This window comes from Pantherophis guttatus, chromosome 4 (assembly GCF_059756535.1).
Source record: "Pantherophis guttatus breed Tessera chromosome 4, ASM5975653v1, whole genome shotgun sequence".
Classification (NCBI taxonomy): domain Eukaryota; kingdom Metazoa; phylum Chordata; class Lepidosauria; order Squamata; family Colubridae; genus Pantherophis; species Pantherophis guttatus.
The window spans coordinates 121,827,191-121,843,964 of NC_142066.1; the positions used below are offsets into that span (position 1 = coordinate 121,827,191).

A 16,774-nucleotide genomic window follows, 5' to 3' on the forward strand; every position below is an offset into this window, starting at 1 on the left:
TCTGTTAAGAAAATAAGTAAAACTAAAGTAGCCAGCTATGGAAGCAGGAGTGAGGAGTGAGTTCTAAGCAACTGTAACTAAGAATTTAAAGTTGCATTGACATTATTAGGTTGAAAACCAAACATGATTTTGAGAAGAGAGGACTTTGCCATACCAACGAGCAGCAGCCAGATCATGATAGGAAATATACGAATGTCATCAAGTCATGTATTCAATTCTGTTTATCTAAATTATACTAATTACGCAATGTTTGCAAAAACTACAGAAAGCCACAAGAAACTTAATCTTTAAAAAATGACTGGAGGTCTTAGATATATTGATGTAATTCAACAAACCATCCGGGCATTTTGAGTTAGCCAAGATCTGTTTAAAGGGGTGGGGGGTTGTAAAATGAAAAGAAAAAAGAAAAGAAAAGAAAGAGAGAAAGAGAGAAAAGAAAAGCTATTTGCACTACTAGGGAAATATGGTTCTGCATAGTTTTTTATGCAGTATTTGTGTGTTTAAAAGATTAATTTCATTTCAAGAAGATGAACTGAACAATATTAAAAACAACTGTATATAGATATGTAAAGAGTAGGGGACAATAGCTTTAGTCATTTTTAAAAGGCAGGAGAATGAAGGAAAAATAGCAATGCCAGAGTTTTTTAATTAAAATAAATGATCATCAACTATTTTTACAATTAATAACAATAGGCACTATTTCTTTTTTGTGGCAAACAATGAATGATCTTTAAAATGTGGAAGCATACTGTCATTTTTTGCTGACGAATGAAGATCAGTTGGGTTATTCAAATATTATTCAAAAGATAATACAATACTTAAATAAAGGATAAGATCTGAAATTGTACACATTTTTCTTATTTGCAATGTATATTATAATTGCTGGTTATAAATCTGATGTGTTAACATTTTTAGTTAGCTACATTTTAATACTATATATTACGTGCCTAAATAATTTTATTTAAATAATTTTGGAGTTGCAAAAAATATTGTGCTGCAAGAAATATAGGCAAAAATGGAATCTGGCATTTTGGTCTTTATAAAAAATTGAATTCTCAATGCTTACATGCTGACACTTCAAAATAATAAAATGACCAAAAAAATGTTTTGTATTATCCAGTCCATCTAGTTTCTTTTTCATGCCAGTAAAAAAAGTAAGAAAACTAAGCAGGTGTCAATGATAACTACTATGTCAGCTAGCCAGATAGCTCTGGGTGAATTTTATAATAAAAAACAAGACTTTGACCTTAATTAACTGTGATGCCTTTGTCGCTACCAACTAGAAGCTAACTTTAAATTCTGCATCAGACTCATTTGTAGATCTAATCTGGGAAACAAAGATGAGCATGCATGTGAAGAAATAAAAGGTGGGACCACTGGAATTTTGCTTTTCTTCCTTTTAATTAACTGCTAAAAACATGAGCATTTTTAAAAAATCACATAGAGACTTTAACTCTCTGTTAAAAGAAATGCAATAACGAAAGCAAAACAAAAAAATAAAGATTCATCTACATCTCTGGGACTTTAATAAACTAGCTGTTTGCTATTACTTTTGCATATTGTAGAACATTTCTTTATTTTTTATTTTTATTTTAGTGTTTATTTTACTGGTTTTAAACCCTATACTTGTACAGTATATACAATATCTTAATATATGTTTTCATTAAACATTTTAACCTATTATTTTAGTTGTAAATATATTTTTAGTTTTTAACCATATTGAGATTTCTTTTGATGGCAAATGCTATAAAAATGCTTTAATAAGTAAAAAAAAAATTCTGAGAAAAAATGCTTTTCCCTATGTGTTACTGAAGCAGACTATTTAAAAAAATACACAAAAATGATCAAAACAGTCACTACTAAAATTATTTTGCAGTATAATCCTATGAAGGCAAAGAGAAGTACCATTAATTGTATTCTGGAATGACAATTAACAGATTTATAGCTATAATGTTGCACTGCATGAAACAAAAAGAATGGTTCCAAATTTTTGATTTTCATGATTCATTATGTGTATGTATGTATGCACTGACATTTAATTTTGGAGGTAGATTATTTGATTTTATTTATTTAGGATATTATAAATCCCAAGGGATTATACTACTAACAAATCACAGAACATTGGTAAATAACATTAGGAGAAATAAAAGAAATATGTGTGAACTCTTTGTCTAGTTGAATTAATCTAAAATCAAATAATAAAATACAATGCCAGAAAATCCACAAAATGAGGGGAAATCCTTCCAAACCCTGTCATATTTACTTAAATTGTTTTTAAAAAACCAAACGTGTTTTCCATCTAGCTAAATATTTCTCTCATGTAGTTGATTTATTTTAAGAGTTTGGTATCCCACTTTCTAACAGATTATTAGTATGCATTGTACAAAAGTTAATTGTCTGATTTTAATAGCCTGCTTTTCTATAATACATCAGAAATGCCAATATAATGAAGTAAGAGAATTAAATAATTTTTTTTCACTATAATAAACCAGCTTCTTTGTTATATGTGCTTAAGTGTAACCATTGGAAAACTAGCAAAACAATTTCCTCTCCCTTCAGCCTATCTGGACATAAAATATCTTGTTTTTAGAGTGGGCATCAGACTTTCATTTTAATGTATGCCATTGTGTACACAGAAAATAACCTTTACAATAAAGGTTATCTAACTTATCATCTTATCTTATCTGGCGACAAACAGGCAGAAGACTAGAAGAGCATATCTATGAACACCAGTCAGAAGACTGATGAAAACTTCTTAATTTTACAACACATGAACAGACATAATCATAATTTCAGCTGAGAAATTGTGAACATCATAGACCAAGTTAAGTTCAAAAATACTACTCTTGGGAGCCTGGCACTCAGACAAATCAGCTATCAGCAGGCACATGGAAATAAACAATATCTACATACCATTCAGAAGAGGCACTCAAAAAGCCAACAAGGAAACAAAAGGACCAAAAAACATCCTTGCCAGTAATCAGATAAGCAGAGATTAACTCCAAGATTAATACTAGATCAACTACTAGACCAATACTAGATTAAGATAAAGCAGTAAACAATACTTCAATCAAGGAATTCAGACAAGCTAACAATAAACAAGAGCCTATTTGAGGATCCACCAAGAATTGTCCTACCAGGAACTGGCAGGAAAAGCCACTACTATATAAATAGACAGAAGACTCCATTCCCTTCTAGCACTGATGATGTTACCTAATTGGATAAGTAAAATATCTGCTAGAAAACAACCATGGTCAGAGAGCACCAATGACCCCACAGTTCTACTCTGCACTGCAAATATTCTCTTTTATCAGAACTGTTCTTATATTAGGATAAAGACAATAAGTATTGCCTTTTTTCCCATATAACATTGGGGAAAGGGGTGGGGTTAAACAAATCTATTTGGTCCCATCTCAATTTTCTTTTTTCAAAACTCAATAACCTGTTCAGAATTGTATGTGAAAGGATTACTATAAAAGCTTCAATTCTTTTTCTCTTTCTTCAGAGAACTTTGTTTCTATTCCCCAAATATCTTTCCTGCATTCTTCATTCTTTAGCTTTATACTATACATTATTGTTACACTGAATATACAGCTACATGAAGAGATATTCAAGAAAGAATGTATTAAAGCTCAGTTAAATTTCCAGCCATTTCCAGCCAATTTCCAGCCACTCAGTTAAATTTCCAGCCACTTTTAAGAGATTTATATTCTCTTTCAGCTTTTTTCTTTAATAAAGAATTTTTTATAATAAAATTTTGTACCACTTTGTATTAACCAAAAATATGTGAAAAATACCATCTCCATCTTCCAATAGCTTGAAATTGCTATTGAAATCTATTCTGTATGCTGTGCAATTTAAAATTGCTTCCTTGACTAAAGTTTTTTTTTTTTTTAAGTCTTCAGTATGTCCTTGCAACACTATTGTATTGTGGTCTTTCTCCATACTTTTATCAATATTCTTTCTGTCAATGTCTCCAAAACTATGTTTATCTCTTTCTGAATAATGACATAATTGTCATAGCAAACAAGCTAGTTTTAAATGCTTGTTAGTCTCTTGTGGTATGAAGCCTGAGATTTATAGGATCAGAGTGAGCTCACGTAAACACATTTACCAGATGAAAAGTCTGGCATGGTAGTGCAACAAGCAATTGTCAGGGGAATCCTTAAACTCATGTCCCAAACTAATGTATAACAAATAATGAGGCCATAGCAATCCCGACAGAGACTCTGAGACAACTAGATAATAGAAGCAGAAAGCAGGGCTAGAGCTTCCTTATGGCATCAGTTGTGTCAGTGATATAATAAACTCTTTACTCAAATTACATGATCTGAAAGACACTCCTTAAGTTAAATCTGTGTGTTATTTGCAGTGAATAGGGTGAATTTGCCATGTCTTTGAGAAGAGGAAAACAAACTATATTCATATTGCAATGTGAGATTTATCATCCAGTAGATGCATTAGTACAGGGACAATCATCTTTCTATTGTTGTAATGAAAGCAGAAGGGGAAGAATAGGTTTGTTATCTGATACATGTTGTAAGTCCCTAAGTTCTACAGCACTGGCCAAGCTGTATGGGAATTTTAGAATGTATAGTCCAATACATGCAGAAAATACCAGCTTGTAGAAAAAAAACTCTCAAAAGTATAGTTCTTTTTATTAAATTAAATCAAATTTAAATTGTAATCAAAAAGTAAATTCAAAATATGTAATACAAATGATTAAATAAGTTGTTCTATTTGTACAACCATTACAGTTTAGTTCAAGGGTTGATTGGTTATCTGCCTTCTATTGTAATGGAAGTTTATAACAGGAAGCATAAAACTTTCTAATATTAATCCTAGAATACAGCATTGGAATTGATCCTTAGACCATCATATCTATCAAGGAATGAATTTGCCCCTCCTGCTATTCTCCATGGAAATTAGCAGAATTTATGATCTTAAAGACACAGACCATCAATACTGAAACTATAATGTAATTTTACCCTGAAAGAAACCTAGAGGTGATATTAATATATTCCATAAGAATAGCAAAGTCATTTAAATCAGGAGATAAAATCCAACAACAAATAATTTTTTACTAATATAAAACATCTTTTGGAACTATATGTGATATTCTCCCATCTTGTGTAGATCAAATAGTTATAACACTTTTCACTAGCCTTGTATGTGAATTTAGCATCAAAATGATTTTCCTGACATTCCTCCAACTCTCAACAGAACATATTCTCCCAATGATAACATCAGATTCATGGTGAGGTTTACAGGTTTGAAAACTTGGATCTTTTTTGATATTTTTCACTCTTCTTAGGCATCTGACAACTTCAACTGGCATATTAAATCAATTCAAAGTCCTCTCCTCCTGAGTTCTCCAGTAAATTAAAAGCAGGTCATCCGGTTTCCAGCCCCCCAATATTTAGTCAATAATTGTGGCTGGGGCTGATAGAACATTGTCTGGAGAGCATCATACTGGCTTTCACACTTCCAAACAATACAATAATCCATCAACTTCTTTTACAAATTTGATAACCCGAGGTATATGAACCAAAAATAGTTTACTGATTATATGGATTTCAATCTCAGTATTCACGCTTTAAAAATGTTGGTTTTGATTTTAATATTTCCTGCTGAATATTACCTTGTAAACATTTTTTAAAAATATTCCTCTATAAACATTAGGGTGGTTAAATCTGTCCAAGTATACTTACATTCACATTTCTATTTTCTTGCATTCAAGTTGTTATAGCCTATTGATACATTAGCTAAAAACCAGCCGAGAGAAGGGAGTGGGAGACTTATGAGAAGACATATATATTTGTGTACATATTTATCTTGATATTTGTATGCTCTTTTGTATGCTTCTAAAAGTGATGCTCATTTTATGTGCAGACCTTTTCTTTTTGTTCATGTGTGGAGAAGAACAAGGAACTGCAAAACTCAAAGTTCCCAAACATGAAAAATTTAAGTCCAGAAAAATACAACCTCGTTGTAACTTCATCTTTAAAGAAGTAAAACCAAACATTTTTCTCCATCTCTACTTATCACATCACTGAATACATTCTATGATAACACTGTAATTACATCTCCAGAAAAACCCAATTTTCAATCTGATTTTTTTAAAAAAAATTCATTACTTCCACCATAAAATATTTTTCTTCATAAAAGAACTGTACTACTAAAAACAATAAATATAAAAGCACTGCTTCCTTAACCAGATTCCAAGAATTTTATATGCTGTAACTTAAGCCTGAGAAAACCAGAGGATATTAAATGAACTAAACTGTCTTAGCCAGAAATCTCTGATTTGGACTGCCTCTTTGATGTTTGCATCAGAAACTCTTTGATGTCTTAACATTGTTTTAGAAATTAAAAAAAAAACTTGACTTGTAAATCATTTGGGTATTATATAAATGACAATATGATGATGAATGGCATAGAATTTTGAAAAAGACCCTGTTTTCCTCTTGAATATTAAATTAATCACAAACTAAAGACTGTCTAGCATTAGTTTCTGGTGACTTCAGAGGTTCTTTTGGCATTCCAGATGCAGAAAGAAAAAAAAATATTTTGACTTTGTTGTGAGCACCTTTCCACATCTGCAACCTTGTTATACAATAAAGTCTTGTTCCTTTGTTGCAAGATTGCAATGGTTCTTTTTTTTTTAAAGAAAAAAATAATAATTTAAAACATGTGGCCACAGAGTAATCCAGTAAGCCATAGGCATTTTATATCAGAGCTTTCATGCAATCATATATAACGCCAACCATCTGGATGAATGGCTAGATAGAAAATCTTTGTATTGATAGATTAGAAATGATAGCATGATCTAGAGACAAAATACCACGTTGCCATTATATCATTATCATTCATTTTGAAACAATGTCCTTTTTATAGTATGACTATTCTGTATTGTATTAAAGCTAAATACAAACAAAACCATTACCTCCTAGAGCAACTAATTTATCTTTACATTCTGATATTTGGGTAAATAAAATTTGCTTAAATTACTGTAGATTATAACTTTACATCATATCAAATTGAAGCTGAATGAAATGAAAAATCAGATTATGTACTTAAAAGCATCATGGCAAAGCATTTATTAAACTGTTGCAAAACTTTTGATGAAGAAGTGATAGCATTGTATCATTTTCTGTATACCTGTCTACCTTCAACTATGAGCTAATACTTTAATTTGAAATTGTATCCTACTTAAATTACTGTTTTTACGTCAATCATTCTAAGTCAATCATAGCAAATTCTATGCTGCCTCATAAAAATTTTGAAAATTTTCTAAAGCTACTTTTAGTCATGGGTAACCACAGTTCAATGGAAAAAATGGTGAATTCTCTTTGCAAATTGTTACTCTTAAATCTTCCAGCTCCAGAAAATGACTTCTTGAAAATGTAAAGAGCTATTGCTGCTTATGTTGACTCTGCCTGGCTGGATTGATTTTGGATCAGAATAAAGAATCTTACGTTCCTATGAGACTTAACATTAACACACAAAATATTTACTACACATTGCAAAATCCGGACAAGGCTTGCAAGAGGCCTATACATGTTACAATAACTTCATCTTCATTTGGTCACTTCTGACTCTTCATTGCCAGAGAGATATCATTTCACCAAGACTCTCTATTAGTAACTGCTTTTTATGCAGCAACCTGTTATTTGGCAACAGAGCAAATAATAGAGTTTGGTTTTAATATCACTTGGTTCTCAGCTGAGTGTAGGTAATAGAAAATGTAAGAATTAACTTCAATCCCATGTATATTTATTAAAGAATAATCCTCACTGTACATACCAGAAATTAACTTGGATTAGAGATGTATAGAATAACAACATGAAGTGGAGCCTTCTAAATTTAATAATAAAGTCCATTAAATTCAGTGGAACTTCCTACGCTGCAAATGTTTATAGAATTATAGCCTTTCCTTGTTTGTTTCCTTATTCATTTAGAGGACTGTAGCTTTTCCTCATTTCTTTGTTTAATTTTCAAATTATATCTTGTATAACAACAAACTGAAATTCATACTCAACTATCTATCTAAAAGAATAAGGGGGGAATCTGCTGTTGGAAGTTCCATAATTCAGTGTATAAGCACCTTAGAAATATGTATACATGTCACCAGCATGTCCATTTTGGATTTCAAACAAAAAGATCTACAATCTAAATATAAAGCTAAGATGAACAAATAGATGTATTGCCGATAATGCCCAGTCAGCTTTCTCAAGCACCATAATTCTTGTACAGCTGAGAATGCTTAGGCTGTCAATGTCTTCAATGCATATGTGATTTTCCCTATGGGATTTCACCTCTGCTTATTGAAGATTGACATTGAGCTTTGTTCTTGGCTATCACTTCAGTACAAGAGGGTGGGAGACAAGACTACAGTAGGATAAAAGAGCATAAAAAATGTGTGACAAATGGCAATGATAAGGTCATATCTTCAGCTTCTCTGAAGCTGTGAAATGAAATCCTTGTGCCAATGCACAAGGCTGAGCCCATGGAGAGGCATGGCCATAGATGTACCTGCACCTGCTCACTACTTTTAAAAAAATACATATCCTAGCAAAAGAGGCTGCTGCAACATTTATGAATCACTAAAAAATTAGCTGAGTGGAAATTAGGCTTTGGGGTATTTTTGGACTTGGACAACAATTACTAAAATGTCCTGTTTTAGTCTAGTGAGTGAATAAATTTTTCAAAATGTATTATTATTTGTTCTAAATTGGCACAGAAAAGTTTATAGAATTTGGAAAATAACTAAATAAAAATTAAATGCCTCTTTCTTCTGCATTAAAAAAAGTCTGTGGTTTGTATTAACAATTTTGATCACAATGCTTTGTTGTGTTTTTAAATTTTTAACAAAAACCTAATATCGTATTTGAACTAGTTTAAGATATTTTATTAATATTAAATATGTCCAATGGAGTTTATTCAAAGTCAACTATGTATAGTATTTCAGACATATTCCAGAATTTTTATTACCAATTACTTTGAGATTGTTGAATTTTATAATGGAATTTTTGCCCAGAGTATTAACTTCTTAGAAATAAAGAGAAACCATGGTATTCCTTTTGGGCAGGGCTGTATTAATTAGAGCCAAGCTAACTTGGGAATACTCTAAGTTTCTTAGATGCAGAATCTAAGTTTCCATGAATGTGTTCCTCCAATGTTCACTGCTTTTCTACATCATACAAAAATAATTTTTTTCTAGACAATATTTCATCAGTAATTTGAACTATGTATTAGGATGAAATGGTTAAGAGTATATTAAAATAAATTACTAATTATTGTGTGTTTTTCCTGGATTTTATAATTATGGTTGTTATACATTATGACTGCCCTGGGATTCTTAACAATTAAGAACAGAATATAAAAGTAATATAAATATAGACATATTATGGGTTTATGATTATGGATTTTCCTTAGTATCGCAATGGGAGGTACTGGAATATCATCACTCAACATTGCCATAAAAGTGATATGCTGCACCTTATTCACATTAACTGGAACAATCTGTGGTACTGTATTTCTTTCAGATGTCTGAAAGAAATAGAGTCATTTCATTTGGAAAGTTATTGCACCCAGAAAGACTTAAATAGTTTTATCTGCATGAGAGCATCAAATCTTTGAACAAGAATCTTTCTAGCAAAAGATGAAAGAGCTGCCAACTCAGGCAAACCAAATCCAATGCATATCTATGCCAATAAGAATATTTCAGTAGGAATACTGATTTTGGGACATGTTTAGTTTCTTCTTGGCTTGGCAAACATGTTTTTTTAAACCAAGAAAAGTATACCAAAAGGAATGCAGCATGATATATATGATATTCAAGATTGCATATTTCCAGGGAATTAGTATGCAAACACTGTCTAGACTATCTAATATCAGCATTATAATGAATGTATAATAACCCTCCCAAAAAAATTGTTGTTTTTATTCCTAGCTATGCCACTGCTAAATAACACAACAATATTGATAACATCAAAATATGAATAAATGAGGCAACTAGCCAATTCATGTTTCTAAAGCACATATTCACATGGACATATCAGTAATTAACAATGCTGCAATCATGCATTGTTATGTAATTGCCATGTCTAATACAGATATTCAGAAAATTACATAAGAAGAATATTTTTTAAAAAAGGAAGATGAGTTGGAAACAGTATCCAATGCAAAGATAATAAAGCACATCATGATATCCTTTAAAATATACATGTATTAAATATAAACAATTTACTTCTGAACACAGCCATTCTTTACCATTTCATTTTAGTTCCTGTGATGGCTACTCAGTGATGGTTTAGGTTGCTACTGATAAAGAAATTGGGCATGTGATAATGGGTGTTGTGTGGAAAGTGACCAGGAACATTTAAGCTAATGAGGCTGAGCAGCTTCTGCCCATTTCAAGCCTTCACACTAAAGGGGGATTGTGGATTTTGCCCCTATGCAGAACCACCCATTCACCTCTTAAGAGGCTAAGAAAGAGTGAAGGACTTAGGCTACACCAAACAGGCCAGAGCCTTCCCTACAGCCACCACTGTTCTCACCAGCCTTGGCCCAGTTCTAGTCCAGGCTGTGGCTGAGTTTTGATGTAGGGATATTGCTGTGGGAAGGTAGCTGTTCCCTGGCATGCCCCATCTGCACTTTCTTTTCAGTCTAAAAGACAAATGTAGAACATTCAGCTGAGATCATGACCTGGAGGACCACCTGCTGCCCATGGTCACAAGTTAGAGGCCCCTGATCTAATATAACCTTGCCTTGACAGCTGACTTCAGTTCTGCTTAAATACATCCAGCAAATATGAGTTCTTATTGTTTGGAAATTCTGCCTTACATTGCTCAATTTACATTGAAATTCTTTCTCTTTTTATTTCTGTCTCCTTCCTCATACTTGCACATGGAAGCTGCTTTATATAATATTAGATCATTCGTCCATCTACCTCCATGCTGCCTGTTTTTCACTCAGTTATGCACATGTACACACACACACACACACACACACACACACACACACAAACACATTTGTATCTCTTGTTATATAGATAAACAAAACATCCATTACATATTCTAATCTCAGCTTGGGAGAACGTTAAGAAGCAGAATGAAGGAAATTGAGACATCCCTTTCCTCCAGCCTTTCAATCTGTGGACAGAAAAAGAGAGAAACAGTGAGCCAATCTTAACATTTAAAAGGTAAAATTTAAAAGAAAAGTTTGACAGGAGGATAAAATGGAAAAACAAAGCAGAAAACTCAAGAGCCATTCCTGTTCCACTTGATAAATCTGAAAAGATTGTGCTGAGGTGGAAGGAATTGTGAGGTGGAGGGAATTGGCTGCATTTTGTACTTGCATTCAGATTCAATGCTTCCTCTTTGGCACTAATTCAAAAATGATATATTTCTTTAATAGGTCCATGTAGAGTAAGCATATTTGCAATTAATCTCCTTGCCAAGAAAATAGCTTTTCTTGGCTAATATGAAAATACTAAGCAGGTTTGATGCTAAAACTGTATTTGATATAAAGATGTAGATACATCAAAAATTTCTTTCAGTGTTTTCCACAACTATTACACAAAATTACGTTTTTACTCAGAAAACAGAATAGAAATGTACAACTGTAATCAAAGGTGACAATTCTTTCAAAGTCAAATTCAAACTTTTGGCAGAAAAATTATATGCGTATTTATTCTGAAGAAAGTCACAATAGGTTGGATGCTGCTTACATGTAATGTAATAGAATAAATTAAATTAATCTAAACCCTATTCAACCTCTGTTATCGCTATCCATTTCTTTGAGCTAGTCCTATATACTTTTAGAAGTATATCCTCCACTGTGGACTTGGTTTTAAAAAAAAGTTTTAAATTGTTGCCTTGTTAAGTAGATGGCGAAAACTAGATTTGGTGATCTTGAAAGATACTAAAAATGAGAACAAAATGTACTGAATCAAGTCAAAGGCTCTGCTACATTTATTTATTTATTTATTTATCCATTTATTGATTCATTCATTAATTTATATTTTACCATAATATCATGATGTTCAGACAAGATATGAAATGAAAAATATTAAAATAATTATAATAAGATTACAATGCAAAAAACATAAAAGAGAGACTAATCTTTATTTAAACAGTTGACAATAATGTATACAAAAGCAAAATAAAAAGTAATAGATGGCACAGTAAGTGAAAATCACTGGAACAATCCCCAGGAAAATCAAGGTTTAGTATCCTTCTCAAAGTGATCAAGAAGTGAGGTAATCTAATCTTCCTCGGGAAACCATTCTGCAGCACTGCCACTTGAAGCATCTTGACTTTCCTCTCTTCCTGAGATGAAGAGACCATAAAGATTTTTACCTTTATGAGAGCATGAAGAGTTTTTATATTCAAAGATTTGTAATCTGGGGTGGCAAAGACTGGAGAAAAAAGTCCAAACATGCAGATGCCAGTCCAATCCAATGGTATCAGAATCTATTTAGTGATCTAAAATGACCAGCAGATTTAAACTGCCCTCAACCTGGTCCTCATAAAAGTTATCCAGGAGAGTAATCAAAACATCTCAGTTCCAAATTGATTAACTAGTATCTAAGGAAAACCCACAAGAAAGACATAGATACAAAAATATAATACTATCCATGTTTCCTAATCAGTGGAATTAAAACACATACCACTCAAGTTTCTCAGTCACTGGACTGAGACCATATATATCCTTATTTGGATACAAACCCTAACACAGATCTTTTTTTTCTTTGAATTTCTGAATATTCAAACTAGATAAATAGTATAGGGCATCTAGAATTTCTATTAAAATGCCATTCTGGATTGTAGCTACTGGGAATAGAGATAATTCCATTCTTTTCGGAAGACAGAATTACTTTTGCCTGACTGAATAAACTGTAGCTATCAACTACTACCAAGAATTGTAGCTATCAACTATTATAAAGAACATTCTATAAATATAAATGTGAAAACTTGATTGATATTTTTAATGGGAAGCAGAATACAAATGTTTTAAATAAATAATAATGGATAGCCTTTGTAGACCTAACAGTTAATATCTGCATGATTCCAGCCAACATAATTAAAACATCCTAAATCTATTCATTCTCAATTTACTGTGCAAACTATTTCTGTGTAGGATTATGTTATAAACCATTCATTTCAACATTACTGCAACTGCATAAGAACAATCTTTAGTTTGGTGAAATAAATAAGGACCATATATCATCCTGGTTTATGGTATCAGCTGTTCAAATTGGATAGAAAAATAGCAAATAGCATATATAAAAATAGATGGTGATTACTTATAGATCACTGAAATCAGTCAACAAAGCAAATATTTATTAGTTTAAAGTATTCATGCTCTATCTTTCTATTGAATTAATTTCCAATGTGATTTAGAAATAATTAAAACAATGTGTTATATTGTTTTAAAGAAAATAATTTAGAAACAGGAAGCAATAGACAGAAGATTGTAAACAATTCCATATTTCAGTCTTTCCCTAGATGTGATCCTCTACTCTGCCAGCACACTATCTACCTAACTGCCTGTTTTACAGAAACCAGCCTGCTGTCCCATATATATATTTACAGGGAAGAAAATATCACTGAATACACTGAAGTTTTGTTCTAAACTTACATATTGATTGTGCCTCATGATGCAAAATGAATGACAGAGAAATGAATCTTTGTAAACCTGTGCTACAAAATTAATGGCATAAATTTTAATGAATACAACCCCTACAGCTATCAATTCAACTCAACAATATATATGACCTGATCTGATTACATTTTCTTTTTTGATATCTGTGCCAACAAAATGCTGCAAAAGCTATGGTTCTGCCTGCAAGATTAAATAAAAAAGGAAGACAGGGAGACAAAATAATGAACCCTGTTGCGGTACAACTGTTGTTTACCTGAAGCATCCGCCTTGGATGATTCTGAGTTCCGGGAGCTGTCCAATGTGCTTAAACTTTGTATCCCCTGGTTTCATAAAAGATGCTAACTCCCGTTTATACGATTATTCTCCATGCCCTCAGATTGTCTGTGTCCGACTTGAACCGGATTGCTTGCTTTTCAAAGAATAAGAACAGGAGTGAAGAAAGAGAGGTCTGACTTGTCCTTTAAAAGGCATCGAGAACTAATAATCACACTTGGTTTTCCACAGCCAAGGCTGATTGATTTGCAGCAGCTGTTACAAATGGGTATAACAAATAGAGAGAGGAATGTTTACTGACCTAGAGCCAAATAAGAACCATGCCAATTATGATGTTTTGGGTGTAGAGGCAGAGAAAACTGCTTTTCCTTTTCCTTTTCTTTTTAACAGGAGAAAGCAAGAGACTTAATATGCAACTTAAACGGATTCATGCTTTAAAAGAAAGCTGAAAGTTTGCTCAAAAACACTTGTATGGACCAGCAAACTTCAAATGTATTTTACCATGATTGTAACAATCAACTTTAAATTACTGTAAGATATTTACATAGTACTATTATAATTGTATTTTAATTCTTTTTTCCCAATTAATCTCATGTTACAATCGAGATTAATTGGGAAAAAAGAATTAAAATACAATTATAATAGTACTATGTAAATATCTTACAGTAATTTAAAGTGGGCAGGCACCCAGTGAATAAGGCTTCCCCTAGTCTGGTGTAATGGGACTTCGATTTCCCTATTTAATTCCAGTTCTCCCATTTTCTTGAAGCTGAGGGCTGTGTAAGCCACACTGTATCTGCAAGAAAGACAAGTTATAACTCTAATTAATTGGTATTATTAAAGAATTGTATTCCTAAAGGTCATTTTTTATCTCAAAAAAATCCAAAAACTTTTAAAAGAAGAGGATAAAAGTCTTCAATATTAAATTGCAGTCGAACTGAAAAATGCAACATCAATCCTTTCGTCTGTGTGTGTCTGTGTGTGTGTGTGTGTGTGTGTGTGTGTGTGTGTGTGTGTGTGTGTGAAGCTCTGTTATTAGAATGAGAAAAACGCGGCTGACCTTGTCTTTATTTTATTACTATCGCCATTCTTTTTGTACAGGGCTGACTCCTAAATGCCATCTCCCAGCCATGAGAGCTATTTTCTCCCTTCCTTTGCAAAGCGGTGTTTGCCTGCCCCGCTGGGTAGATATTTGCACACTCCTGACAGAAAATCGGTTTTGGATGTGGATGATTCCAAGAGTTACTCTTAGGAATGGAAGTTCGCGTCTCTTCTGTCCTCCCCCGCCCCCCCGTCCCCCCCCCATGCCGCCCGCCCCACTGCTTACTTAGGCAGCGGAGGCCCTTGTCATTCATCTCCCATTGCGCTGGGATACGGGACAAACATTCCCCCGCGACCCTTGGCATGCGGGGTCCCTCTTCAAGACATCATTAAAATCATCCCTGCGCTTGTCTGACATCAATTGAAAAAGTTTCTCTTCCCACCCCCGCCGCCACCCTACCCCATGTCCAGCTCCATCCAGGAGGGAAAATCTTTTGGTCGCGGCCGCAGATGCAAAAGAAAGTGCCCCGCCACAGGTGGCAGCGCAGTGGCTTGCCAAGAAGGACCTGGCCCTAATCCTGTTGGCCAAGGAGATGTCCTCGCCGACGATTCTCCTGGGCACAGGCCGGTCTCTCCGATAGCCTGACATCGCTTCTCCTTTTCCAAACTAGGCAACCTCTCCCACATCCACACCCCGCTATGGAGAGGGGGAGGGGAAGGAATAAATATAAATGGCCCCACCGCACTTCGGACTGAGATGGGCACCAAAGGAACGCGTGTGGGGTAAGGGATCGCCAACCCCAACCAGCGTCCCTCATTCATGCATGAGCTTCTTCTATACCAAGGCCAGCAAATGGCCCAGCACCAAGCGATATCTGTGCCCCCGACCATGCTCGATTTGCTGGCCAATTTGACTGAGGATCGGTCCGCCGGGGAGATTCCTTGCGTGGATCTCTATACTTGTTCTACCTCGGTGGCATCCTTGGGCCAAAGACCTTTGTCCGCTGTGGAAGGACTGCTGGCTTTGGAAGGAAGAGAAGCCGAGATGGAGGAAGAGGAGGAGGAGGAAGAAGAGGGACGGGTGGTGAGACGAGCTGCTTTCCTGGGCAGGCCCAAAAGAAAACGGATCATCACCTCCACGCAGCGCCAGGCAGCCAACGTCCGGGAGAGGAAGAGGATGTTCAACCTCAACGAAGCCTTTGAGCAGCTGAGGAGGAAAGTCCCTACATTTGCCTACGAGAAGCGTCTCTCCAGGATCGAGACCTTGCGCCTGGCGATCGTCTACATCTCCTTTATGACTGAGCTTCTGGAAGGCGACCAAGCTAGCTAAAATGCCGGGCTGAACAAGGCAGCTGGTGGGACAAATGGCTGCATCCAAGGATGGAGAAAAGGGACACCTGACACGAGCGCTGCGACTGAGAAGGGCGGTTAGGGCGTCCTCTCCTCTCTTCTTATTCGCATTTCCCGGATCTCGTGTCCCTCCGGAGGAAGTGGACTATGGCGTTTATCATCTCTAATAAGCCTGGGCGGTGATGGGTATTGTAATGCTTGCCAGGTTGGTTCTACTGAGGTGTAATTTTAGGGGGAGAGACGACAATGGAGCGCTTCAGACGCTTTTCAAAGAGGTTGGTAGGACGATCAGACAACTGACTTTCAGGGAACAAGTTCAGGAAATGTAAAGGGTGGAATTTAAAGACGTGGGGAGGTCTTTCAAAAGCAAAGGAGTGAGGTCTGGGTTAGAACGAAAAAATTGGACAGTCTTGATTGAGGAAAAGAAAAGACTTGGAAT

At 34.4% G+C, this 16,774-nt stretch overlaps 1 protein-coding gene across 1 annotated transcript; it reads left to right on the top strand.

Moving 5' to 3' along the window:
- The first annotated feature begins 15,494 nt into the window (after nt 1-15,494).
- On the top strand, nt 15,495-16,774 carry FERD3L (Fer3 like bHLH transcription factor). The gene has a single exon (XM_034402223.1). It carries the CDS (start codon nt 15,806-15,808, stop codon nt 16,313-16,315), a length of 510 nt encoding a protein of 169 aa, XP_034258114.1. The 5' UTR covers nt 15,495-15,805; the 3' UTR covers nt 16,316-16,774.